The sequence below is a fragment of the Eptesicus fuscus genome, chromosome 2, assembly GCF_027574615.1.
Source record: "Eptesicus fuscus isolate TK198812 chromosome 2, DD_ASM_mEF_20220401, whole genome shotgun sequence".
In the NCBI taxonomy this organism is placed as follows: domain Eukaryota; kingdom Metazoa; phylum Chordata; class Mammalia; order Chiroptera; family Vespertilionidae; genus Eptesicus; species Eptesicus fuscus.
Window position 1 is genome coordinate 69,425,475 of NC_072474.1, and position 27,050 is coordinate 69,452,524.

Below are 27,050 nucleotides of genomic sequence, written 5' to 3' on the forward strand. Positions count from 1 at the left end.
GGAGGTGTCACTCTTTTCAGAAATATGTCTATGTGGTTTGCTAGGTTTGTTTTTCACCACAAATTTGCTTGTAAGCAGATACTGCACCATGAACATTCCTCTTGTCAACAAAAAGAAGACTTGAACCTTTGTAGATTAAAAAAAGGAGTTTTTTATTTGGACCTATTTGAGGACATATCCAAGAGCAGAGTTCCAAGAAGCCTTTAAACAGTGCTCCGACTTTAGGAAAGTGAGAAGATGCTTATATAGAGGCAGGAGGACAAAGAAAAATACAGCTATACAGCAGCAGTTTTAGTTGCATGCATTCAAGGATTAACAGTTTTACATTAGGTGAAGAGAATATGCAGACAAGGTAGGATCATTAAGCACCTGGAGTTGGGGGTCATGGGAAGAAATCTGGAGGCAATTATTTCTGCTTTTTTATCAGGATACAGAAAGAATAGGCACTGCCTTCTATAATCATTTATCTTTTTAATTGGAACTGTTAGAAAGTGTGCATGGCTGGTCCCTCGGATGGCCTTGGTTAGGAACTTACTGTATTCCTTTGGTCACTGATCGAGTTGGAGCAGCAGCTTAAACACCCTTTCCTTTCTCACTCTTTATTAATGAAAACCTTTTGGTGTTGAGGTCTATGTTTTCAAACGTTTTAAGGAGCTTGCTAAGGTCTGCAAAAGCTTCTGCTAAACCCTTCACTGAGTTTTCTTCTTTTTCCTTTTTCCTGTATAAAACCTTATTAAATACAAGCAAAGAACTATGTACATCTTGCTGTAAAATGCTGCCCACAGCTGTGGAAACTGCCCCACTCTCTTCACTGTCCAGGTCCTGAAAGACTCTTGTTTATGAACTGTCTCTTCACAAAGCAAGTCCACCACTCGCTGGTTTTATCATTCTGAGGCTCAAAAACTTTCTCACAAAGTCTCAGTCCAGCCTCTTGCCTTAACTGCTACAAATAGGCCCTCATCACTTTGTCACCTGTTTGTTTGAAGGTTTGGCTTAAATTGTGTTAAGTGGAAAACCAGGCTCTCCAGGAATGGGAAAATTAGTGATTCCCAGTCTATACATTGCTTTCTCATCTTGCTTTTAGAGTTGCACTTTTGGAGTTCCTTTAGACACTCAGAAATGTAGAGAGTTATGTATATCAAGGTCCTATCAGCTTTATTCTTAATTTCATGGTTTTTGAAGAAGACATTGGCCTTGAAATAATAGATGGCTTCATCCACAATATCTGTGTCTTTTGTCTTTCTAGGGGCAGGTCATGTGAACTGACTTCTGATGGGCAACAGTGCCTTGTTTCCCAATGAGTTTGGTATCAGGGCCCATGAGAGAAGAATGGTAAGCCGGCATCTTGATGTCTCCTGATTTTTCTGAGGTTTCTCTTTTTCTTCAGCAGTTTCCTTTGCTCTTGCCTCCTTTGCTCAACTATGCTATCCTGTTCCAGTCCCAACAACTCCTCCTTCATCAGTTCCTCAGGAACAACTTCTAAGAGCTCCTCAGTGTCATCCTCATCCACACCCAGGTTAAAGTGGTTTACAATCTCAACCACAGCCATGTTGACTTTTGCAGTCTTTACACTATGATGTTACAACAGCTACAGCACTAGGTTATAAGAATTTTTCAGCTCCATTATAATCTCATTATGTCATTATTATAACATATATGAAGGGACCACCTTCATATATGTGGTTCATTGTTGACCAAAAAATCATTATGCAGTGCATGACTATTAAGTTTTTTTCTTTAGGAAAAAATTTAATTTAATTTTTTTTCCTCACCCAAAGATATGTTTATTGATTTAAAAGAGAAAGTAAGAGCCCGGCTGGCTTGGCTCAGTGGTTGAGCGTCAACCATGAACCCGGAAATCATGGTTTGATTCCCAGTCCGCGGGTTGTGGCTTTGATCCCCAGTGTAGGGTGTGCAGGAGGCAGGCAATCAATGAGAATCATTGATGTTTCTATCTCTCTCTCCCTCTCCCTTCTTCTCTGAGATCAATAAAATTATATTTTTTTAAAAAGAGAGACAGAGAGAGAGACAGAGAGAGAGAGGAAGAGAGAGAAAAAACCATTGATTGGTTGCCTTCTGTATGTGCCCCAAATGTGAACTGAACTTGCAACATAGATATGTGCCCTGACCAGGAATCAAACCCACAACCTTTTTGGTATATGGGATGATGCTCTAACCAATTGAGCAACCTGGCCAGGGCATAATTTAATTTAAATTTAAGTTAATTTAAACTTAATTAATCTCAGGAGAGGAACTAATAAAAAAAAGTTGAGAAGCATTATTCTATAATAATGAACCTCCAAACTTTAGTGGATCAACCAGAATAAAGGTCACATTTCTTAACCTGCCCTGCAGATAGGTATGGCCATGTGACTAAGTTCTGGCTCATGGCAGATGATGGAAAGTGATGAGTACAATCCAGTCTGGGTCTAAAACTGAGGAACAAGCCCTTTTCTGCCTTCCCACCATCCTGTACTTGGAAAGCAGACATGGTGGCAAAGCCCCTTGGGCCATGTGCAGGAGGGCAGCAACCTGGAGATGGCAATGAATCAATGAGACCTCATGGAGCAGAACCACCGTACACACTCTAATCAACCTGCCTCTTTCAAGGTGAAATGCATTTATCTTAATTAGCCACTATTAATTTGGGTCTCCATTACATGCAACTGATCCCTTACTCTTTATTTTTATTTTTTTTGAGAGAGAGAGAGAGAGAGAGAGAGAGAGAGAGAGAGAGAGAGAGAGAGAAGGAAAGGAAGAGAGAGAAACAACAATACGAGAGAGAAACATCAATTGGTTGCCTCCTGTACACACCCCCAGAAGGGATCAAACTAGAAAGAAACCTGGGTATATGTCCTAACTGGGAATTGAACCTACAACCTTTCAGTATACAGGGACAATGCTTCAAGCCACCGAGACACACCAGCCAGGGCATTACTCTTTTTTTTGTTTAATTATTATAGTAAAAAAAAAAAGCATAACATGAAATTTACAATTTTAAGCATTTCTAAGTGTACAGTTCAGTAGTCTTAAGTATATTCATATTATTGTACAACATATCTCTAGAACTTTTTCATTTTTCAACACTGAAACTCTGAAACCTACTAAAGACTAATTTCACCTCACCTTTTTTCCCCAGCCCTTGGCAGCCACCTTTCTACCTTCTGCTTCTAGATTTGACTTTACATACTTCAGATAAATATTTGTCCTTTTGTGACTGGCTTATTTCACTTAGCATAATCTCCTCAAGGTCCATCCATGTTGTAGCATGGCACAAGATTTCCTTCTTTCTTGGGCTGCTGAAAGTTTCATTGCTTGTATATACCACATTTTCTTCATCCATTCATCTGTCAGTGGACATTTGGGTGACTTCACCTTTGCAAATAAAGCTGTTGTGAATAATGCTACCATGAACATGGGTTAGCAAATTTCTCTTTGAGATCCTTCTTTGAATTCTTTTGAACCTATTCCCAGAAGTGGAATTGCTGCATCATATGGTCATTCTATTTTGATGTTTTGAGGAGCCTCCATATTCTTTCCCATAATGGAAGCACTATTTTACATTCCCACAATAGTGCACAAGGGTTCCAACTTCTCCATATCCACACCAACAGTTGTTATTTTCTAACTAGAGGCCCGGTGCATGAATTTCATACACGGGTAGGGTCCCTAGGCCTGGCAGGCAATCAGGGCTGATCAGGGCCTTCCTTCCCCAGCTGCCAGTGGCAGGCCAGGGCCTTCCTTCATTCTGTGCCACCTCCTGGTGGTCAGCGCATGTCATAGCAAGCAATTGAACTCCACTATATATATATTTGATAGTGGCATCCTGATGAATATGAGATGATATATCATTGTGGTTTTGATTTGCATTTCCCTGTCTTTTATGATTATGATATTGAACATTTCATGTGTTTATTGGCAATTTGTATATCTTCTTTAGAGAAATGTCTATTCAAATTTCTCTCCTTTTTTAAAAATCAGGTTTGTTGTTGCTGCTGTTGCTATGTTGTAGAATTTTCTTATAAATTCTAGGCATTAACTCTTAATCAGATATATGTTTTGCAATTATTTTCTCCCATTTCATAGGTTGTTTTTTTCACTCTGTCGATTGTTTTCTTTGATGCAAGCAAAGAAGTTTTTAAGTTTGATGTAGTCCCATTTGTCTGTTTCAACTGATTCCTTATTCTAACTAATTCAACCATTAAAAATAACAATAAACTGTAGCAGCAATGGCATAAAAAACAAAGGAAGCTTATCACATTAGGAAATGACCTGGTCCTGGAGGAAATTATCATATGTAAAGAAAATAAGTCAGCCATATATTACATAAATAGTAAGAAAATTTGAAGAGTGTTTTACTTATCTGGACTTCAGTATTCTCCATCTGAAAACCACATTTCCAACTATTGTTGTATGATATCATTATATTACCTATTCTTCACCCTAGGTGAGCAGCTATGAGTATACTAAAGGCTGCCAGTGATAGTGGTTTCACATCCCTTACTATAAACCACCCATTTATGTGAAATGGACACAAAACATGCAGAAATTCCCTTGGATCTGAGAGTAGGATTTCCCCCAGCACAATTGTTTGTGGTCAGTTCAGCTAGATCAGCTAAGAATACTAGCCAATCAGAGCTTCAGAGGAAAAATGTTTTCCTATATAAATATGATTTTCAATAGCATGTTCTCTAAAGAATTTCCCAGGCTTGAATTCCAATAGAGGAGTGACTCAATAGAACTCCATTCTACCGCTATGAAGAAAAGTGGTGTTTCTCTCCTTTTGGGTATCATCTTCCTGACTCTGATTGGAGTTCGAGGTAAGGGGTTCTGAGTCACATTAAGTTAATAAATTCAGAGATGTAAATTGCTATAAAAGCCTCTTGAATTGCCCAGTAGAGGTGATTGCATGCATCAGAAAGTGATATGAGTCACTCATAAAAGCTCATTGATGTGGTTGATTATCCAAAGTTCCTATCTTAGACTTGCCAAATCAAAAAAGTCTTCTCAGTCTTGGTGTTTGAATTCCTGGCATGTTGTAAATGTTCAATAAATGTTTATTGAACTGTAGATAATGAGATTAAAGACTTCAAGTTATTTCTGTTACCCTAATATTGTTTCTTAATAAGTATTTCTGTGCTTAATCAATTAAAGATCCAATAATCAGAGACATTGTTCTTAACTTGTTTACTATTGGCCTTTGTTACCTTAAGCAAATTAGTGAGCTTTTCTAGACTTCAGTTTCCTCCGCTGAAAAATGGATATTTTATAGTTATGATTTTTCTATCTACCTCATGATGTATGGCATATAGTAAGCACTAAGTAAATATATGATATATGTTGAATAAATGAAATAATTAAGGAATGAAGATAGTGTATTTTAAAGAATTTCCAAAAGTTTAAAGTACTATTGAAAAGCAAGGCAGTGGGGAGGATGAGGATGGTAGTGGTAACTAGTTATTATATGTAGAGCTTTCTGTCCAAACCAGCACCAACTGCAAGGTCATGTCATAAAACGGCTTTGGGAATTGCTTAGGAAACTGTGGCCCACATAGCACCCATGAATTGGGTATCCATGTGTCTGGCCTGCAATAGGCATTTATTTAATATTGTGAAAATCTTTTTTCCTGAGGTTGTAGAATATGGTAGTTAAGAGCAATGCCTTTGGATTCAAACTCTTTCCCTCCCCACTAAAAGCTGAATGACTTTGTTCTTTACTTCTTTGAACTTGAACTTCTTTGTCTATAAAATGAAAGTGATACCTACTTCAAAGTTTGTGGTAATGATTATTAGAAACTCAGGAAATGATAGTAATAACCATGATTAAGTCAAATGTCTCATTTTGATGGATCACCTAAATTGAGACATTGCCCTAAACCGGTATGTGTTATCCATTCCCTTTCTCTTAGGAGTCCCAATAATGAAGAAAGGACGCTGTTTCTGCATCAACACCAACCAAGGGATGATCCACCTAAAGTCCTTAAAGGACCTTAAACAGTTTTCCCCAAGTCCTTCTTGTGAGAAAACTGAAATCATGTAAGTAAAATCTCATCCAACATGCATGCATCCTATTGGCAGGAACATTAAATTTAGTGTGATTATTACCCTCAGCATGCTTGCCTACGCAGACACTTAAAATTCAGATTGTTGCTCCTCTGCAAATCTTGCCTACTTCTTGCTTTTCTAAAAAACAAAGAAACAAACAAACAAAAAACCCAACAACCAACAAGTAATTTCTGGTGGGGGTTCAGAACAAAGACATATCACAAAAGTAATATATGTTCATTGGAGAAAATGTTTAATGCAGATAACCCAAAAGAAAAAAAATTAATATTATTTATAATGCTACCATCCAGTGACAAATGCTGTTAATCTCTTGGTATGTGGTTTTCCAGAGCTCTCTCATTTGCTTTGTGTGTACATATATAAACACAAAAAATATATACATATATTTATAAATACAATATACAGTATATGCACACAAAAATAAAATCATACCCTACATACTGTTTTTTTTTCATTAATACTATATCATGAACGTTTCTTCATGTCAGTACATCTTCTGTCATACCATCTTTTTCTGATAATGTCATTTTTAATGGTCAAATTATATTCCATCATATGCATGTACCATAATCTGTATGACCAATGCTAATTGTGGGTTATTTTCTATTTTTTCCTATTGAAATCAAACTCTTATTATGGCAATATTGTGTCTTGAATTCTTTCCTACTAATAATACCTTTCTAGAAATTAGAATTGCTAAGTTAAAGTACATGTATACACTTAAGTCTTTTGAAGTCTAAATAGAGAATGATATATAGACTGGCTACTCTTATTCTCAGATTATATTGATAAATTAAAGAAAAAAAATCTTTGAATTATTCAAGGAGAGTATGCTGTAATTTAACAAAACTCAACCAGTCTGTTAATCTTATCTTAGGATAACATTTTATTATGTTTTAAGTAGTTTCATTAGAAAATTTGGCAAAATTCATGCTGATTTTCATTGTTTCTGGGAAAAAAGTAGGTATATTGATAACTTTTCCATTTTGCTTCTTCAGTTAAGCTTAAATAGCTATTTCCAGGACAAAATAATCAATATCATCTTTAGATATGTTTCTCTCATTGGATATACCTGTGGGATTTTTTAAATTTATGGTTATGTGCTATCCTAGAGATTTCTCTAAGTCCCTTGTTTGATTAGAAAATGAAAAGGCTGCCCTAGCCGGCTTGGCTCAGTGGATAGAGCGTTGGCCTGCAGACTGAAAGGTCCCAGGTTCGATTCTGGTCAAGGGCACATGCCCAGGTTGCAGGCTCGATCTCCAGTGTGGGGAGTGCAGGAGGAAGCCAATCAATGAGTCTCTCTCATCATTGATGTTTCTGTCTCTCTCTCCTTCTCCCTTCCTCTATGAAATCAATAAAAAATAAATAAAATAAAATAAAATGAAAATGAAGAGGCAGGAAAAAAGAAAGGGATTCTCAGATGCTTACAGTGATGACACAAGTACACTCTAATTGGGGAATTGAATTCTGAGGATAAGATGAAGCATTTAAATTATTAAAAGTTAAATCTTTTTTAAAAAAGTTAAAATCTTATTGTTATTACCTTGGCAGTGCTATAATGAAGAATGGGACTCAAACATGTCTAAACCCAGATTCAACAAATGTGAAAAAATTGATGAAAGAGTGGGAGAAACAGGTTAGTGAAAAGAAGGAACAATTTTTTTTTCTCTTAGAAATTAACTTTGGAAGACAAAGAATCTATGTAGTTCCTTTAAAGGTACATTTTTAAAAATTCATATTATTGTATTCCTGTTTTGTTACTAGAATGATGTCCTCACTTTGGTGTATGGTATATTCCTGCATAGAGTAGCACTTGTCTATTACACCACTAGAATGTGGGTTCCATGAGCATAGGGAGCTTATCTTTCTTATTTAACACAATGAATCTGTATTTAACTGAATAGTAGACACTGAGAATAGAAAGGTAATAAGATACAGTACCATCCTGCTATAGCAATATTCTAACAATAAATTAAAGTACAATTTCAAATATTAAATAAAAATATGAACAAGAACCTTGAAGATTATAGAAGAAGGAGTAAGTGATTTTGCTGAAGGGAGGGGCAGGGAGAAACTATTAAGGGAGACTTTTCATATCAGGTGACATTTGATTTAGGTGTTGAAGGATAAGTAGTTCACCAGGAGGGCAAGGACATCATGAAAGATAGAATCATGAGAGAGCTTGCTGTGTTCAAGGAGCCTCTAGTAATGTGGATGGAGTTTGTATGGAGGGAATTAAGGGGTTGAGGTAAAAGAGTAGACCAGGACAGAGTGGAAAGAGTCCTGTATGACATGCTAAGGCGTTATATGTCTGAAGAGGGACACAGACTATGTAGTTGGGAGTGTGGCTTTTGGAGTCTGCTAGACTAGCGGTTCTGCCACATACTAGCTATGCAACTTGAGGCAAGTTACACTCTCTGAGCCTCAGTCTCCCCATGGGTAAAAAGTAGTTGATAACAGTACCAACCTCAGAAAGTTGTACTTGCGACAGTTAAGTCATAAGCAAGGTTGGAGTGAGGGTAGTAATGAGTCAGGAGAATGGACAGGAGAAGACCAATTAGAAGGCTGTTGCCTCCTCCTCAAAGTGGGTGAAGTAGAAAGAATTGAAAGGAGCCCCTTTGAGAGTAAAGCACTTTAAACCTGTTTTGAGGATGAAGAAGGGCCACGGCCTAGAGAGTTCAATGATAATATCAGAAAGGGAATATGGTAAGATGAAGAAACGATGTCCTTTTCCCCCCCTCTCTTTGCAGGTCAGCCAAAAGAAAAAGCAAAAGAAAGGGAAAAAAACATCAAAAAAGCAGGGAATTCAAAAAGTTAAACGATCTCAACGTCCTCACGAAAAGAAGACTATATAATCGACCACTTTACTGACAAATATTTTCTGTTTCAATGATCTTTTTAATTATACTGAAATAATTCCAGCACCTTAATCCATAAGCTTGTTGATCTGACTAGAAATTATAAAGCATCATTATGAAATTGTAATTGAAACAAAAAAGTGGCTTTTAAAGTCCAAATGTTAAGAATTGTCTTTAGTCTTCCACCTACAGCCAGCTGAATTTCATCATGCTTAAGGGCAGGATCTTAGTAACACCCACATGTGGACAAATGTCCACGCAATCACATCTCACACACAACAGCTGCCTGAGAGAGCAGCCTACGGCTTCCAAGACCACAGCCTGCAGTTTTCAGAGCGTATTCTGAGGCACATGTCAGCAAGTGCCCGCTTGTCAGCTTGCTGGTAAGCCAAGCAGTTTGGAATTGAGCTGGACCTCACTAAGCTGCCATGGCCAGCAGCATCTGTATTTGAATCCGCCTACAGGCCTCACATGCAATGTAGCTGAGAGGTAAATGCTGGTTGTTTCTGGGAACCACCACTGGAGAACACTAGCACTTAGCTTTCAGAACCTTCTATCTCACTTTTGAGGCCATGTGACTCCATCTTACCTGCCCAGGCTGACCACTTTGTTTCTGTTGTTCCCCTTGGCCTCAGTCAAGCCAGTTCCTCACAGTCCTACCACAGTTCAGTGCCTGCCTCCTCTACTGTGCAGGCCATGATCTTGCTGACCTGGGTCTACTCCGTCTCATTATTTGCCCAACACCCCACTCATCTTCACTTTGCCCAGGATTCAATTCAATCCTGCCTCTTAAAAAAAACCTTCTGGACACTCAGATTATCTTAAAACCCTATTTCATTTGTGCTCCACACCACACAGGTGAGTGCTTAATTATTTTCTAATTTTTGTGTGTGTTTTTTCTATCTCTCCAGCTCCTTAAGGGCAGGGGCCAAGTTTATTTCCCTGAATCTGCCACCGTGCCTCACATACTGTGGGACTAGATTTTGAATACTTTCTTATTGCAGTTGTTACAGGTAGGAGGGCAACCAGGCCATCCGTTCAGAGCAGGAGCTGGCTAACTATAGCCAGACTCAATATTGAGTAACCCCTGGTAACCTCATTATCTTCAGGCCATTATCCCTGAAAGCACCCAGGGTGATGCAACATCCTTGTCTTATTAAGACAGGATGTTAACTTGGCCTCTTGAGCAGATGAGATGGAAATGTTTAAACATTTATGGAAGTTCTGAACTGTTTTTATAAAATATACAGGGTACATAGAATCACATAATCTTACAATGGGAATCTTACAAGGAGCTTTAGAAATCAACCAGTGTCCAACCCTTCCCCACCCCATACAAAAAGTTCTTCAGTACAATTCCTGACAAGCCTCGGTTTTCTATGATTTGACAAGAAAGCCGCCAACATCCTTTTGAAAACTCATTTTAGGTACATATGAATGTCCTTGTCATTAAACTTTTCTCAGAATTGGTAAAATATTGTGATTACTGATTATTTCACCAGGACTCCCGAAGAAAGGTGATATTAAGATACCAAGAGCTGGAGGGAGCAGCAAATTCTGTTAGTGGAGACAAGGCTGGTGCTCATGGAGCCTCTTCAGGGCTTGGAAACTCTCTTACAGAGGAGGTTTGGTGAACTGTGTAGGACAGGATGTCTTTTGCCAGAATTTAAACAAATGTCTTCTTTCCCAAATTTTGTTACTCCTACCCGACAGATGATTTTCGGTGCTGTCCAGTGGTGATCCCACCCAAACAATGTCTTATCTAATCATGAAATTCTAGCTCCTTCCTTTCTTACTTTCATACCTTCCAGATCCTTGAAAAATCTAAATGATCCCTAATTGGGGAGTTTGTGAACCATTTACTACACAACTCACAGGTAAAGTGTAGTGTATAACTAATAACCAGAAACCACATTTTATAACATATAAGTGCAGGATATTAATCATTTACATATACATGTATACTCTCTAAGCAAATAATTAAGTTCAAAGCAGTACTGGCATATATACCTTATACTCTGAAATAATTTCTTTGTTAAAAGATGGCATCAATAAATGGACCATTAATCAGAAAACAAGTCTTGATTTTTTTAATGTCTTGAACATACACTTCAACTATTGCTTGCTTAACAGTAATTCTCACATGTCTTTATTTATTTGCTTTCATCTCAGATAAAGTATAATGGAGATAAAGAATGGAAGCCCTTTAAAGGGCTCTTTGGGGACAGAAAAAAAAAAAACTTGTATGGAAAATGTGACAATAATGCCTTATAACAACATTGACTTATAAAAATGAAATTTATTTCCTAATTCTGAAGGATAATCCTATCCCAATGAGATAGACACCGAGGAAACAAAAAAGTCCCCTTTTACATATTCTGAAAGTACATGTGTTTAAATATTATAAAGTCATAAGTAGCTGTGGTGGATATCTAAATAAGCGTACGGTAAGTTACAAGTGCAGAAAATTTGGGCTGGAGATATGTAGTGTGGACTCTAAGAAGGTTGAACGTGGACAAAAAATATCAGTGTACATTTGAGGTACACTGAGAGGCCAGGCAGGTGTGACATTTGGGCAGCTGCAGACATAACTACCCACAAGGGCCTTAACCTGAAAGATAGGATTCTAGATTCTGAGACATCTGGTGTAAGATCAAAAGCCCATCACTTATTAAAAATAAAATAAAAAGCCTACCACTTAATCTCCCTGTGCACCAGTGTCCTCATTCAGGACTGTTGTGAGGAACAGGCCCAGCATAGATCTTGGTGCTGAGGAGGTACTTGGTGTCAGTTCCAACCTTCTCTGACTATTTACTTCTGCCGCACCTTCCTCACAACAAAGGGTGTTCCACATCTCACACACGGGGATGCTTCCAGGACCAAAACAATATGTTGGAGAAGAGATTAAAAGCTGACTGACCAGTTTTCCATTTCGATATTTTTATACTCAAAGTCCAGGCTATCGTTGTCTCTTTCTTAGGCTACCATAGTAGTTTCCCTGCTGCCCGTTTTCTTCAAGTTTAATCTTCCTTTCTTACCTTCATACCAGCCAGAATGAGCCTCTCTCTCTCTCTCTCCTCTCTCTCTCTCTCTCTCTTCTCTCTCTCTCTTTAATATATTTTTATTTATTTCAGACAGGAAGGGAGAGGGAGAGAGAGATAGAAACACTGTTTACCCCACACTGGGCATTGAGCCCACAACCCGGGCATGTGCCCTTGACCAGAATTGAATCTGGGACCCTTCAGTCCACAGGCCGATGCTCTATCCACTGAGCCAAACCGGCTAGGGCCAGAATGAACCTCTCAAAGAATAACTCACAAAATACTACCACCTTGCTTAAAATCCATCAATTTTGAATTAAATCAACTATACTTCAGCCTATCAACCCATATGTGAGTTAAGAGCTGCCTGCTTCTCTTACCAGGCTCCCTCTATTCTCCTCATTTATTGAGCCCAGCCTCACCTTCTTTCTGTCTCTCAATCACACTGAGTTTATTTCCTTCTCAGGGCCTTTGCCTACACTGTTCCCTGTTGAGCTACATCAACTTGGTTAAGCTGGGATCTCTGTTTCCCAGAATCCCTTTCCCCGTGTAGTTCTAGTGTAGAGTTAGCCAAAGAGACACTTGTGTGAGATTTATAAAAGAGAAGTGAAAAAGTAGCCATTACTCTTGATTAGAAAGAATGACAGACACCTTGGTATCCATGGATCCCAGCTTGCCCTTACTCTCCTCTGAGTTCACCTTGTCTCCAGACGGTTGGCCTCTCGACCAACAATGGTCCCAACCAGGTCTTGGAAGTGTAGTCACAGAGGCTGCAGTTACACAGAAGCTACCGCTTCCCACAGGCCCCCAGTTTGGCAGCTGGACACGCTTGGCTTCTTGGAGTTTTCTCATGAGCTCTTATTTCTCCAACTGTACCAGTGCTTCTGATGGCTTCATCCGCGAATCTTTCTCCAGTACCTGACTGTCCTCCCAGACTTTCCCTTCTTGAGATCGTCCGTCAACTGTGGAAAATCTGATTCCTGTAGTAATTCCTTTATTTCCACAATGCCAAAGCCAACCACATAATACAGCGAAAGAACTGCATTGTTACTTAAAATGAGAAATACCAGTAATTACTCTCTCTCTCTCTCTCTCTCTCTCTCTCTCTCTCTCTCTCTCTCTCTCTCTTTCTCCCCTCCCTCCCCCTCTTTCTCTCTTATAGAAAGAGAGTGGGAAAGGGACTTGATTTGTTGTTGCACTGATTTATGTACTCATTAGTTGATTCTTGTATGTGCCCTGACCAGGGATTGAAACCACAACCTTGGCTGACCAGTGATGGAACACACAACCTTGGCCCTTCTGGACGGTGCTCTAATCCAGCGGTCGGCAAACCACGGCTCGCAAGCCACATGCGGCTCTCTGGCCCCTTGAGTGTGGCTCTTCCACAAAATACCACGTGCGGGCGCGCACATACGGTGCGATTGAAACTTCGTGGCCCATGCGCAGAAGTCGGTTTTGGGCCTGGGTGAGTCTATTTTGAAGAAGTGGTTCCAACACCCAGCCACACTCAAGGGGCCAAAGAGCCACGTGTGGCTCGCGAGCCGCAGTTTGCCGACCACTGCTCTAACCAACTGAGCTAAGCAACCAGGGCCAGGGCAGGTGTCTCTTGTTTGGGGCCTTTGTTTAGGGCCAGACTGGCTAGGAGTTTTTATGGACTGGAACTTAAAGCAAAAGTGAGCTGCGAAAGTGAGCTGCTAAATTTCTCTGAATAATAAGGAAACAGGAATTACCTCTGGCAGCTAGGGAGTATGTTGGGGATCCTGGAACAGCAAAAAGAAAAGGCAGTGAAGGAAGACTGTAAAAATGGAGTAAAGGCAAAGGAGATCAGTGAGAAATTTCCTGTGGTGGGATGCCAGCTTTAAAACACTGCTGTGTAGCATCCAGTTCTTTGGGCTATTGCAAGTAACTCCAGAATGCTAGAAACGTTGGTGATGTGGCAGCCATGGAGCTGTGCTGCTTGGGTCACCCTTCAATAAAGAACTTACTTTCAGCCACAAGGAGGGCAGTTAGAGGACACCCTCTCGCTGCTGCACTGGTTTCAAGCCAAGGCCAAATCCAAGCAGTCGCCAGCCAATGACTGAGTGTAGACGGAATACTAGGGACTGACCATTCCTGCCCAATGCGGGACTCCTCTGAGGGGCAATCTTTAGTCAGGTGCTCCCCCTAGGGCTCACTAAGACTTTCTCAGTCCTCCATCACAGTCTGGGGCAATCATTGCCCAATTCTGCTTTTTTCCACTTTTATTTTCATAAAGGTTACCTCCACTAAACTTCTTGTGCATCTGATTCTCTCTCAGTGCCTACTTCTCAGAGAACCCAAATGACACCGATTACGTGTGATAGACTTCTTATTTTGAGCAATAAGTGTTAGCTGCTATTATCTTTATTATTATTTCATACCGCCTCAAACAGAGACTTTTAACACTGGAAGAAACCCTTTAGATGGACATACAAACAGGAGCCTGGAAATCAAGAGACTGGGGTATGTTTCTGGTCCTGCCACTCACTGGCTGAGTAGCCTTGACAAGTCTTATGACCTGAGTAGCAATTTCTTCATCTGCAAAATGAGGAATGAGAGATTATGCTCTCTAATGTTTCTCTAAGTGTTCTCCCCAAACATTATCCCCTTTCATGGTCCATCCAGTACCCCATAGGTTTTGGTTCATAGATACCTGATACCCACCTTTTATGATGATGCTGCCTGTACTCCTTTAAGTATGTTTACTTTAAAATAACTGCCATGTGAACTAGTTTAGGACTGCCAGGATGGGAAAAGGCCACTTCTCTAGGCTTAAATTATTTTGTTAACAATTAGATGGAAATCAGAAGACTCCAAGTGGGTTTCATTCTTCCTTTATGCTCTATCAAATGCAAAGCCAAATAGTATCCCGGTGGTCCGCACACTGCTCCATTCCTCTGCTGGAAGGTGAGATTCTCTGATCACCCAGTGACCCCTGTGGGTCTCTCAGGTTGGGGGCAGACAACAGAGGAGAGGCTGTTCCTTCTGTAACTAAGTCCCTGAGGATAGTACAACCAGGAGCACATTCCAGGGGAGAGGAGCCAGGTATTCCCACCACTTTTGTTTCCTAAAATGAATAGAATCCTTGAGGACATCTCACCACAACTTCCATATTTTCTAGAAATAGAAAAGCAAGCAAGAATGATTTACAAGCACAGAAACAAATGGGGAATTTATACACATTATATGTTCTCTTTCCCTATTGTAACTAGCCTTGAAAAGAACTAAAATTTCTTCTGGCACCAGTTTCCTGATGAGTTTGTATGAGGTCATATTGTAAAATTGGTGTAATTTTCTTGTTAAAAAGAGAAGCGTGAGCTCCCTCCAGTGGCTACATTAACAGGTGTGTTTTTTAAAAAAACAATGTATTTTTTTTTTAGAAAAGTACTGACACATTCCTGGCTTTTCCGAAAATAGTCAATATCACTGGTTTCTAGTGAGAGAGACCATAACTAGAATTCACATGTTAGTTAGGTACTGATTTTGAGGTAAATTTCCATTGTGGATATCTAAGACATATTAATTTCTTACTTTAATAAGTCACACAATTGAAGAATTGGATGAGATTAAAGGTTGTTCATTCAACAAATATTAACTGATTACCTACTATTTGCCATGAGTTGCTCCAAATGCAGAGGATAGGAAAGTGAACAAAACAAAATCCTCATTAAACTCATAATAGAATGCAGAAAGGCAGACAATAAACAATTAATCCCTCTAGTCTATGCTCCTTCAATAAAGACATTTTAAAAAAATATATTTTATTGATTTTTTACAGAGAGGAAGAGAGAGGGATAAAGAGTTAGAAACATCGATGAGAGAGAAACATTGATCAGCTGCCTCTTGCACACCCCCTACTGGGGATGTGCCCGCAACTAGGGTACATGCCCTTGACCGGAATCGAACCTGGGACCCTTGAGTCCGCAGGCCAACGCTCTATCCACTGAGGCAAACCGGTTTTGGCAATAAATAAATTTTTAATCCATTTGAATTCAGAATTTACAATTATAATAGTGTCTCCTGTGCAAAGGTATAAGGATATTTTCTTTTCTAGAATAATTTACTTCAGGTTAAGAATAATTTGTGGATCAGAAAAAGATGAAAATTTCCTTTACCCACTCAAGACTAAATATAGAAATGAATATGGCATTGATCTAGCTAATATACATTAAACATATGTGCATCATATTACACATAATACAACCATTATTTAGAATTTTTAAAATGCATATTCAGTTAGTCACTCTAAATACACACAGTTGTCCCTCAGTATCTGTAGGGGATTGTTACAGGACCTCCTGCAGATACCAAAATTCATAGGCATTCAAATCCTTTATGTAAAATGGCATAGTATTTGCATAGAACCTACACACATCCTCCTGTATACTTTATTTTATTTATTTTTTTATTTTTCTTTCCTTTTTCTTCCTGTATACATTAAATCATCTCTTTAGTATTCATAATAACTAACACGGTGTAAATTGTTATACAGCATTGCTTAGGGAATGATGACAAGAAAAAAGTCTGTACATGTCACTACAGATGCAATCATCGTATGTAATTAGCTACATAGTACATGTCAACAACAATGCAACCTTTTTTTCAAGTATTTTTCATCTTTAGTTGGTTGAATGCAAGGATAAGGAACCCATGGGTATGGGAGGCTGGCTGTATTCAGGTAGCCACTCTCAGCCTTGATTATTTTTTCATCAAAAATAAAATAAAAAGATCCTGCTTTCATGGTGTTTTGCGGTAAAATGTGCTACTTAGATTAGCCCTCCTTAGGTTGGCATGTAAAGCCTTTCATCACCCACATTACATAACCTCACCCAACTCATTTTTCTCATCTTTTCTGTTGCACACTCCCTTTCCAACATTTAGTCGCACCAAACTTCTGGCCATCCCTTAAATCCACTAGACTCTTTCAAGACTTTGCACCTTTATACAGGCTGTTTTCTTTATTTAGAAAGCCTTCCTTTCCCTCAGCTTTCGGGATTTCAATCAAATACTACCAAAAACTGTGAAACATTCTGACTTCTCTAGGCCGGTTGTCCTTTCTATTGCTTCCACTGAGCTATTATAAAAACACGTTTATTCACTTTAAATAGATTTATCTATTCATCTCTCTTATTAATCTGTGACTTCCTTGAGGGCAAATGCCCATGCCTTATTTATTTTTGTATTCCTAGCACCTACCCTAGTGCCTGACATATCGAATGTGAATAAAAGCTTGTGACAAGTCACATTTTGGTGACTCAAGATGAATATGCATGGTACATACGCTTATAATTTTGACAGGAATTTTAAATTAAATCTATGAATGGTTTTTCAAATAAAATATGGATTGCATACATTTTTAACTACACAATACTCAATTCAATGATTAATAAATAGCCATTCTCAAAATGCAACTGAAAAACTAATCCTGGTTTGCACATCGTTCTTGATTTTGTGTGTGCCATCAGATGTGATTAGAGTTTCTTGGTTTTGGCTTAGTCACAGGTGACCTTGACTGAAGTTGGTGTTCTGTGAAATTGCTTATTTTAAGCAAGGGAACATTGCTGTTCATCCATTAATGCCAAATTTGTTACCAGCTGACAGCTGTCAGGCTACTTGTTTCTTTCTTATCTAGTTACAGTCATGACCGCCTGGATTTGAAATCCCAGCTTCCTCACCAGCTGACTTTGGGCAGTCTACTTGTCTGAGGCTGTTTCCTCATCTATAACGTGAAGATAATTATAGTACCTTCTTTAGAGGGCTGTTCTGAGGATTAAATGGGTTAGTACACTTGAAATGCTTGCAACAGTGCCTGGCATAGGGTGAGTGATCAAACGTATTGTTGTATTAACAACACCCTATCTCATACATTCATTCACTAGGCTTATTTTTGCACTGTGAGATTGTATAAATGTATTCTCTTGGGATTACTGGGATCTGAATTTAAAACTCTGGCTGAAGAGTACTTACAAATGTTCTAACAGTGGTTGACATTTCAGCACAAATTAATTTTCATTTTTAAGTAATCAATATATACAACTTTTCATCCAATCCACACCCTTTTCCCTTAACTGGGGTCACATTGAGATGAAACAACGTCAAACAAAACAAAATCGTATTAAAATTATACCAGAACCCTCCTCCCCTTCTTAAAAAATAAGGTAGTGCTATCTACTCCCCATGGATATTTTTAGCTTCTAACTTTAGGCTGTGGGATTAAAACACCAAACAAACTAGTAATCCTCATCTGTTTCACAAACGTGTATCGGGATGATGAAATAAACTAACGTGTGTGAAGAAGAAAAAAAAAACCTGTGCGTTTCATAATGTCTCAGAAACGATTGATAGTAGCAGCGGTTGGCCCAGGAATAAAAGTGTCGTAAAAAGCGACCGCTCAGCGTTAAGGCAGTGAAAGTAATTTGACCCTCGGAGGTTCCCGTAGTCCAGCTCCTGGCTGTGCGTCCCACGTGCTGCTTCCGGTCCTACCCTGAAGCACGGTTCCCGGCAGGATCTGGGACGGGTGGTAATTGTCATCGTTGTAGGTTTTTTTTTCTTTTCTTTAAAACTGCCCGCCGCGGAGCTCGTCAGCAGCCAAAATGTCCAGCAGAAACAACAACAAACTGCCCAGCAACCTGCCGCAGTTACAGAACCTGATCAAGCGGGACCCGCCGGCCTACGTGGAGGAGGTGGGAGTGCGCCGCGGCGACGCCGGAGGCCGAGGCGCGCCTGGTTGAAACACGAGTGGGGTTGGGGGGGCGTGCTGTGGAGTTGGGGTCCCTGGCTGGCCGCGTGTGCTACTGAAAGGGACACGCCTTCAGGCTCGTTGTCCACCTCTTGGAAATCTGTCCCTTCGGATTTTTCTATCTGCTCTGTAGACCTCGCTGCCACGGACCTTTAAATACCTCATTTTGCTTTAGAGAGACAGATGGCGCGCTTCCAACCTCCAACTTCCTGTAGGTTTCTCTGCCTTTTCAGAAACTCCTAACTTGAATGAACTGGTAACACTTCATGTGTCATTTCTCAGGATGCTTTCAACCTACGTCTGTTTGCCCCGAGAGAGCCCGCGCTCTGCGGTAGGTTGTGTTGGGAAGGAGGTGACATTCTCAAGTATAAGGGATAGACACAGGAGCTTAGTATCGTTTGTTAAATCAGGATTCAGTCGTATCGGAAGCTGCCGGGACCTGGATATCAGAATTTGCTTCGGAAGAAGATGAGGTTAAAAATTAAGGTTAGGTTCAGATTGCGAGGGACTTTGTATACTGATTTCATACAAATTGTGAACATTAAGGGTGTTTGAGCCAAGGAGCGACAAATTGAAAGTAGTGATTTTGATACTATATTAATTTGGCAGATATGTTCTTCAGGCACCCATTGTCTGCGGGGCGTTAATGAGCTACCTGCTAGGCATCTGCTGCCATTGTTGGTGCTTCTTCCTCACTAGATTGTGATTTGTTCAATGACTAACCCAATTACTCATCTTTTGCTCTTCTTATTTTTCTCCTCCCCCAACTTTTCACTTAGAAATATTTAATTGAATGCTTTTTGCCAAATAACAGTTTCAGTGGTTTAGGTCACCAATATAGAAAGCCTTTCCAAGGAAAATAAACAGTAAGAAACAAATACAAGAAATTTAAGTAACAGGTGAGACGCTCAGATGTGTAAAGCACAACCATTGACGAAGTAATAGTTGTAGCTGTGCAGTGCTGTATTTAAGAACATTGTTTTCAGAGCTAACTAATCCTGACCCTGCTGTTGACCAATTGTGTTGCTTGGGAGCATTAATCACAGAGCCTTTTTAATATGTAAGAAAGACATAATTCTTCAGAGAATTGCTCTTTCATTCACTTGGTGAAGGCATATGCAAATCCACACATACTGGTATTATACCTACTGTGTGTCAGTATAATTCTAGGCACTGGGGATACAATGATAAATAAGACAGATATGAGAGCCTTCTTCTCTTGGACTTAAGTTCTAGATGGCAATCATATAGTAGTAAGGATTATGAAGAAAGTAAAATTGTATATGAATATGCCTTGACAGTGGTGGCTGGGCTGGGGTGGGATTGGGGAAGAAGTGGGATAAGGATCTGGCCGGAAGCACCCTGAGTTCTGGGGTACTCTTCTCACTCTTGTCAATGGCAGTAGGGAGTCAAGAGAGATAGGGTCTTATCTGAAGCATGTAGGGGCTGCATGCAGGTCTCTATCTAAGTCCTATTCTTGGAGAAAGCTGAAGGCCTACCAGTTTTGTTGGGGAATCAAGAGTTAGTATGTTTTTTAACCATGTTAAGTTTGAAATGTCTGGTAGACATCCAAACAGATATATCAGACAAGCCAGTTGTTTCCGTAGTGTAGTGGTTAGTTATCACGTTCGCCTCACAGATATATCAGACAATTAATTGGATGTATGGATTTGGAGTTCACTAATCATTTAGGGCTTGCAGTATTAAGAAATATTCATTCTCATAGTGTCTGTCTCTTGCTCTCTCACTCTCTTCATTCACGCACACACTCAAAGCTGTGGTCTATGGATGAAGAGTAGATACATGGAACTAATTGATGTCTGGTGTTTTAACATTGTTAGGTTGTTGTTAGGATTAAACATAATTAAGTGAGATAATGGACACAGTGAGCTTGGCATAAAGCAAGTGATGAACAAATGGAAGCTATTATCATTATTTCTGTGTGTCTATTGCTTTTGGCTGTTAATACATCCTATCTATAACTCCAGGATAAAATCTTAATCGGTATTTAAAAGAAGGAGGGAATTTTGACTGGAGTGCTTCATGTACATAAGAAATACATAATTTACATTTTCTGACATGGTGTTTTTCTGCTGATATAAGTGCTCTGTATGCGCAGACACTGTAATAGGGGCCATTTGGATAGTAAATGTCAGAATAGGGCCAGAACCTGAGTTTTTGCCTCTTGGCTTCACTCTTTACACCACACCACCTACATTTCTAATGATAAAGGAAGGGATCTTTAGATTACCTGTGATGTACATAAAGTTTTCAACACTTATTTTGAAAATGCAGGTAAGGAAAGAGTTTATACATACTTTTGCCACATTTTCTCCATATCACTATCAAAGACTTAAATAATTTTTCATTCTGTACTGAGCAAGTCATATAATAAAAAGTGACTAACTTAAATTTTATTTTTCTACAGTTTCTACAGCAGTATAATCACTACAAATCCAATGTGGAGATTTTCAGATTACAACCAAATAAACCCAGCAAAGAACTGGCAGAGCTGGTGATGTTTATGGCACAGGTAAGAAGATAATTTCTGTGTAAAACCAAGACCAGTTGTTACACGTAGTTTGCAGGATATTTTTCCAGTAATACCCAACCTTATTCCATTCAGGAATGAAAGCTTCATTTAAAAGAATTTTCCCCTTTTTAAAAAAAAATTGTTTTTATTATTTTTTAAATTTTTACTTTATTAAATATTTATTTTTATTGATTTCAGAGAGGAAGGGCTGAGGAAGAGAGAGAAAAATATCAATGATCAGAGAAAATCATTGATCAGCTGCCTCCCACACACCCACACTGGGATCAATCCCGCAACCTGGGCATGTGCCCTGACCGGAAATCGAATGGTGATCTTCTGGTTCATAGGTCGAGGCTCAACCATTGAGCTACCACGGACAGGCAATTTTCCCTCTTGGCAAATTTATTTTCTCTGTGTGGTGAGTTGGAAGATTTTGCTAGAGCTTTTCACAAACCCATCCAGAACAAAACTTTCAGACTATTTGTTTTCTTCAAAATCATTATAAAATCAGATTCTAAATCATGTCACACATATTTTAATAAGACTAAGGAAATATGAAAGGAGTTGGAGAAATTTACATGTAGAAGAAAAAGATATGATTTGGAACCATCTACCGCTATGAAATAGCCTTTATTCCCCTTTTGCAGAATTTTGCAGAAAATCCGAAATATATGCACATGAATTATAGGAGAGAAAGACAGACTTCAGAAGAGTCTTTGTTTTTTTACAGATTGGTCACTGCTACCCAGAACATTTAAGTAATTTTCCTCAAGAGGTGAAAGATCTTCTTTCCTACAATCACACTGTCTTGGATCCAGATCTTCGAATGGTAGAGCCAGTATTTGGATTGATAACTTGTGCTGTTTTGTGTGTATTCTTATAATATGTGTGTAAATGAAAATAGCCTCTCAGCTAAACATCTTTTTAAATTGTATAACAAAATGTGTCACCCCTTCCTTAAAATCCTCTGTGGCTTATTTATACTTAGAACTAGAGGCCCGATGCACGAAATTCGTGCAAGGCTTTGGCCCTGACCCCCGCCTGCTGCCACCACCACCACAGCCGGGGGGCCTCTGCCTCAGCCCCCGCCTGCTGTGGCTTTGGACGGAAGGAAGGACATCCAGAAGGATGTCCAGTCTAATTAGCATATTATGCTTTTATTATTATAGATAAAACTCAAACGTATTATCGTAGCCTGTAAGTTCTTACATGATCTGCTTCCTGCTTGTATGTGCGTGTGTGCGTGTGTGTGTGTGTGTGTGTGTGTGTGTGTGTCTATAATCTCATTGTCTCTTCAGTTATATTCTTTCTGATCTTTCAGCATGCTAACCCTCCCAAGGATGTTCTTTTCCCTCTTGAATAGGTGATTCCTTCTAGTCATTCAAATCTCATATGTCTGAAGAACTTTAATTTCAACTTATGGTTTGTATAATGCTTAATTTAATAAATTTATCCATTAAATAGCCAGTTTGAACATTTAAATATTGTTACTCTAGTGGTTGACATTGGGTCCTGGCCAAGATCCCCTTTATCAAGCCAGTGCATCCATTTCCCCTACCTAATGGCCCTCAGCTGCCTGTTCTCTGGAGCATTGTTGTCAGCTAAATGGGAGACCTAGTACCTGAGAGGTTGACCTTGCATCTCACAGCTGGTACCTGACCAACCCAGTGGTATAAAACCTTGACCCTGTCCCTCAAGGTGGGTCCCACTCTCTGTTGCAGTTTGTACTCCAGGGCTTGTGATCTAACTAGAGCTAGTCTCAGCCAGGGACACATCCTTGCTCAGCTTTTCTCTGCCTTATTTTGCTGCCTTCCCTTCTAGACAAACCACTGTGATGAATCGGGCTCTACTTCTAGGGAACTCAACGTTAGGCATTTTAAAATTGTATACATTAGCTTTCCAAACACCTTTACAGCAAGTAGAACTTACATAAATATTATGATCACAAAACATTGATATCTTATACAAAAATTTATAAAAATGCTAAGTCCATATATTTAACTCTGTTTATACTTCTCTAAGATTTTATTAATTTGATTAGGCCCAAACAGAAAAGAATGTCATTTTAGACAAACCAAGGTTGCAGGTTTAGGGTTGTCAACTGGTTAACCCTTAGGGTCATAGGACCTGACAGCACAGCCCAGGAGGCTTCAAACTCCAACCATTAAATCAGAAGCCTTTTACTTATGTCATGGAGCTTTTCAAGTTCCTCTGGGTTGTACAGATTTGAGATTTTGAGCATGGAGACTCGGTGTCTTTCCAAGTAATTAAGTTTTCTTTCTTTAAGTTTTGTGTGGTACCAAACCAAACTGGTCTGCAAGCATCCTATATAATAAAAGGCTAATATGCAAATTGTCCCCTTGACCGGGAGTTCGACCAGGGGGCGGGGCCGGCCAGCCAACTGCCTGCAGCCCCTTCCCCGCCCCCTCTCCCCCCCCCCCCCGCCTCATTGGGGTGGGCCGGCTGGACTCCACCCATGCACGAATTCGTGCACCAGGCCTCTAGTTATTAAATAAACAAATGTGTGTGTATGTTTCTTTATAGTATTTTATGATGATTAGTAGGTTTTTAAAACACTAATTAAAATTTTTCTTTGCTAGGAAAGAAGGGATTGAATCTGTAATTAGCATTTCTTTTTAGAAGAATCATTTAGAACATACTGATGGATCCTCTTTTTATTTTTTTAAATGTATTTTTATTGATTTCAGAGAGGAAGGGGGAGGGAGAGAGAGCTAAAAACATCAATGATGAAAGAGAATCATTGATTGGCTGCCTCCTGCACACCCCCCACTGGGGATGGAGCCTGAAACCTGGGCATGAGCCCTTGACTGGAATCGAACCTGGGACCCTCCAATCCGCCAGCCAACGCTCTATCCACTGAGCCAAACCAGCCAGGACGATCCTCTTTTTAATTGGCTATTGTGATGGCCACCTTCACAGTCACCACCTGTCGGGTGGGAGCTTCTTCTTTCAGCAATACCCCTGATGTTTTTAAAGCATCCTTGCATTCTGGCAGAAATAGTTCCAAACCCTTTCTTACTGTTTGTCCTACCTCGAGACTTATAGTCAGCTATTCTCCAAGGATTATTTGTTCCATCGAATGGAGAAGAGAATTAGAGGAAACATTTTGAGTGATAAGGATACTCATAAAAGTTGGTGGTAAGCAAGAGTACTACAACTTGTTGAAGTACTAACAATACTTCAAAAAGAATGCCTTGTAAGGTCACAAATTCAGATTGATTATTCCAGTTTAGTGTATTATGTTATTATTGTTAACCCACCTTTCTTATCTTTGTGGATTCATTGATTACTGGGGTTTTGTCAGATGCTGACCTCCCTGTGTAAAGTAGCCACAATGTATAAATTATATCACCTTGTTTTACTTCCTTTGTCACATTTATTATCTGAGATACTCCTGTTTATGTGCTTACTTGCTTGTCTGTCCTCTCTTTGCTATACTCCCTAGTGTGTAAGGCCCATGAGGGCAGAGACTCTGTTCTGATGCCTGATTAATAGTCTCTTTTGTCATATACATGCTTCATTTTCTTAACTTAATCATTATCTTATAGTATATTTTCTTTTCCTTCCTGAGACATTTTGCAAAGCTTTGATCTTGCTGAGAAATAAGAATCTCATCAATCCATCAAGTTTACTAGAACTCTTCTTTGAACTTCTGCGTTGCCATGATAAGCTTCTGCGAAAGGTAAAGAGCAAAATTGCTTTTTTCATATATCTCATTTTCCCTTGCAGTAACATAAAACTTGTAGAGTGAAGTTTTGATGCTTCACATTATTGGATATAGTTAAGAATAATTTTAATAGGAAAAAATCGACCATTTTTTGCTGCAATATGGTGGTAATAGCTAAATATTTATTGAATGCTTACTTTTTGCCAGGTACCATTCTCAGAGCTTTTAAATATTTATTTGTTTACTCGTTTAATGATATAGGATTTAGTAGTAGTAGTATTTTACAGATGAAAAGGCTGAGGTAGAGTAACATGCCCAGAGTCACACAGATTCTGAGTGGTGGGGCAGGAGTATAAACCCAGGCAGTCTGACTCCAGAACCCAAGTCCTTTTCGCTGCAGTGTACTGACTAACTAAATCAGAACATGGACCGGACACTCATAGCTATAACTGCCCCAACCTCAGCCCCCAAGGAACTAGTAACTTTTTTTGTTATTACTGTTTTCCTATGACTTTGAATTTGCTTATATAAGATCAGAAGCTGAAGGTTTATAAAAGAAATTTAAGCCAAAAAAATATAAGTTCACATTTTCAAAGTGTTTAGAGACTGCCACCATTTGATTTTAGCAATTGTACTTCTTGGTCTAACTTGTGGGATAAAAGTTGTTTATAGGAACATGTTTTGGGCACCAATGATACATGTATTGCCAATATGATCTTGCATGAAGTTAGGGGCTCAGAAAATGGAGCAACTTTTCTTTTTTTTAAATAGCAATTTATGGAGATATAATTCATACACAATTTATCCATTTAAATGTACAATTCAGTGGTTTTTAGTATACTCACAGAGTTTGCAAGTATCACAACAATCAATTTTAGAACATTTTTATCACCCTCAAAAGAAATCCCATTCCCATTAGCAATCATTCCCCATCCTCCCATCTCTCCCAATCCCTAGGCAACCACCCATCTATTTTGGTCTTTATAAATTTGCCTACTCTGGATATTTCATATAAACAGACTCATACAGTATATAGCTTTTTGTGTCTGGCTTCTTAGCATAAAGTTTTCAAGGTTTATCCATGTTGTGGCATATATCAGTATTTCTTCATTCTTTTTTGTTGCCAAATACTATTCCATTGTATGATTATACCACATTCATAGGTTATTGGACATTTGGGTTGTTTTCACTTTCTGACTATTTCAGAGTGGAATTATTGGGTTATATGGTAACTCCATAATTAACCTTTTCAGGGCAGTTTTCCTTTTGCATTTTAGCTGCTGCTTTTTATTTTGTTTTTGGTCTTTTTGTGATAAAATGTAAAGTAGATAATATTAAATCCTCTTGTACATTTGTACTTATCTCCAAATTAAGCAAAGTTTGAAATGTTGGTTAATATTTGTATATATGTTTTTGTTTCTTTTCCTCAGACTTTATACACGCACATTGTGACTGATATCAAGAATATAAATGCAAAACACAAGAACAATAAAGTGAATGTAGTAAGTATCCTTTTGTTTTCCATGTTGCAGCATTGTACCATCAGTGTATTAAGGCTTCTTTCTCCTCTTTTTCTCTTTTTTTTTTTTTTTTATATTTTATTGATTTTTTACAGAGAGGAAGAGAGAGGGATAGAGAGTTAGAAACATCGATGAGAGAGAAACATCGATCGGCTGCCTCCTACACACCCCCCACTGGGAATGTGCCCACAACCAAGGCACATGCCCCTGACCGGAATCGAACCTGGGACCCTTGAGTCCGCAGGCCGACGCTCTATCCACTGAGCCAAACCGGTTTCGGCTCTCCTCTTTTTCTTTAGGTGTTGCAGAATTTCATGTACACCATGCTAAGAGACAGCAATGCAACTGCAGCTAAGATATCCTTGGATGTGATGATTGAACTCTACAGAAGAAACATCTGGTAATATATATGTATTTGTCGCTTGAGAAATAGAATCTTTGGTTTATTTGTAATTACTACAGAGCACATGCACAATTATTTTTCTTGATCTTGAGTAAGAATGGAAGTAAAAATGCAGAGGCATCAACACTGGATACCATTTGTTGAGCACATACACCTTATATTACATTGTTCTCCCTTCAAAACA

The 27,050-nt window shown here is 39.0% G+C and overlaps 2 protein-coding genes, 1 long non-coding RNA gene and 1 pseudogene across 3 annotated transcripts in view; 2 read left to right on the forward strand and 2 right to left on the reverse strand.

Annotated features, from left to right (window-relative positions):
* Nucleotides 1-808: 808 nt before the first annotated feature.
* Nucleotides 809-1,344, reverse strand: LOC129150761 (actin-related protein 2/3 complex subunit 3-like; annotated as a pseudogene).
* Nucleotides 1,345-4,731: 3,387 nt separating this feature from the next.
* On the forward strand, nucleotides 4,732-9,016 carry CXCL9 (C-X-C motif chemokine ligand 9). Its single transcript, XM_054723449.1, has 4 exons — nucleotides 4,732-4,820; nucleotides 5,910-6,036; nucleotides 7,618-7,702; nucleotides 8,817-9,016. Exons 1-4 carry the CDS (start codon nucleotides 4,757-4,759, stop codon nucleotides 8,919-8,921), a joined length of 381 nt encoding a protein of 126 aa, XP_054579424.1. The 5' UTR covers nucleotides 4,732-4,756; the 3' UTR covers nucleotides 8,922-9,016.
* A 5,314-nt stretch (nucleotides 9,017-14,330) lies between these two features.
* LOC129150765 (uncharacterized) lies at nucleotides 14,331-18,336 on the reverse strand. Its single transcript, XR_008557515.1, has 3 exons — nucleotides 18,269-18,336; nucleotides 14,648-15,100; nucleotides 14,331-14,521 (listed from the first exon to the last, which is right to left on the reverse strand). It is a non-coding gene; the product is annotated as an uncharacterized LOC129150765 (long non-coding RNA).
* Nucleotides 18,337-18,488: 152 nt separating this feature from the next.
* Nucleotides 18,489-27,050, forward strand: part of SDAD1 (SDA1 domain containing 1) — a 31,267-nt gene continuing 22,705 nt past the window's right edge. The window contains exons 1-6 of the mRNA XM_054728196.1: nucleotides 18,489-18,666; nucleotides 21,151-21,255; nucleotides 21,986-22,084; nucleotides 24,848-24,958; nucleotides 26,374-26,445; nucleotides 26,763-26,863. Coding sequence (XP_054584171.1) covers nucleotides 18,577-18,666; nucleotides 21,151-21,255; nucleotides 21,986-22,084; nucleotides 24,848-24,958; nucleotides 26,374-26,445; nucleotides 26,763-26,863 — 578 coding nt within the window. The 5' untranslated portion in view covers nucleotides 18,489-18,576. The remainder of the gene's footprint in view (nucleotides 18,667-21,150; nucleotides 21,256-21,985; nucleotides 22,085-24,847; nucleotides 24,959-26,373; nucleotides 26,446-26,762; nucleotides 26,864-27,050) is intronic.

Coding starts and splice junctions, on each gene's coding strand:
- CXCL9 (XM_054723449.1), top strand. CDS start 4,757: ATGAAGAAAAGTGGTGTTTCTCTCCTTTTGGGTATCATCTTCCTGACT. Junction 4,821..5,909: donor GACTCTGATTGGAGTTCGAG/GTAAGGGGTTCT, acceptor CCTTTCTCTTAG/GAGTCCCAATAATGAAGAAA. Junction 7,703..8,816: donor TGAAAGAGTGGGAGAAACAG/GTTAGTGAAAAG, acceptor CTCTCTTTGCAG/GTCAGCCAAAAGAAAAAGCA.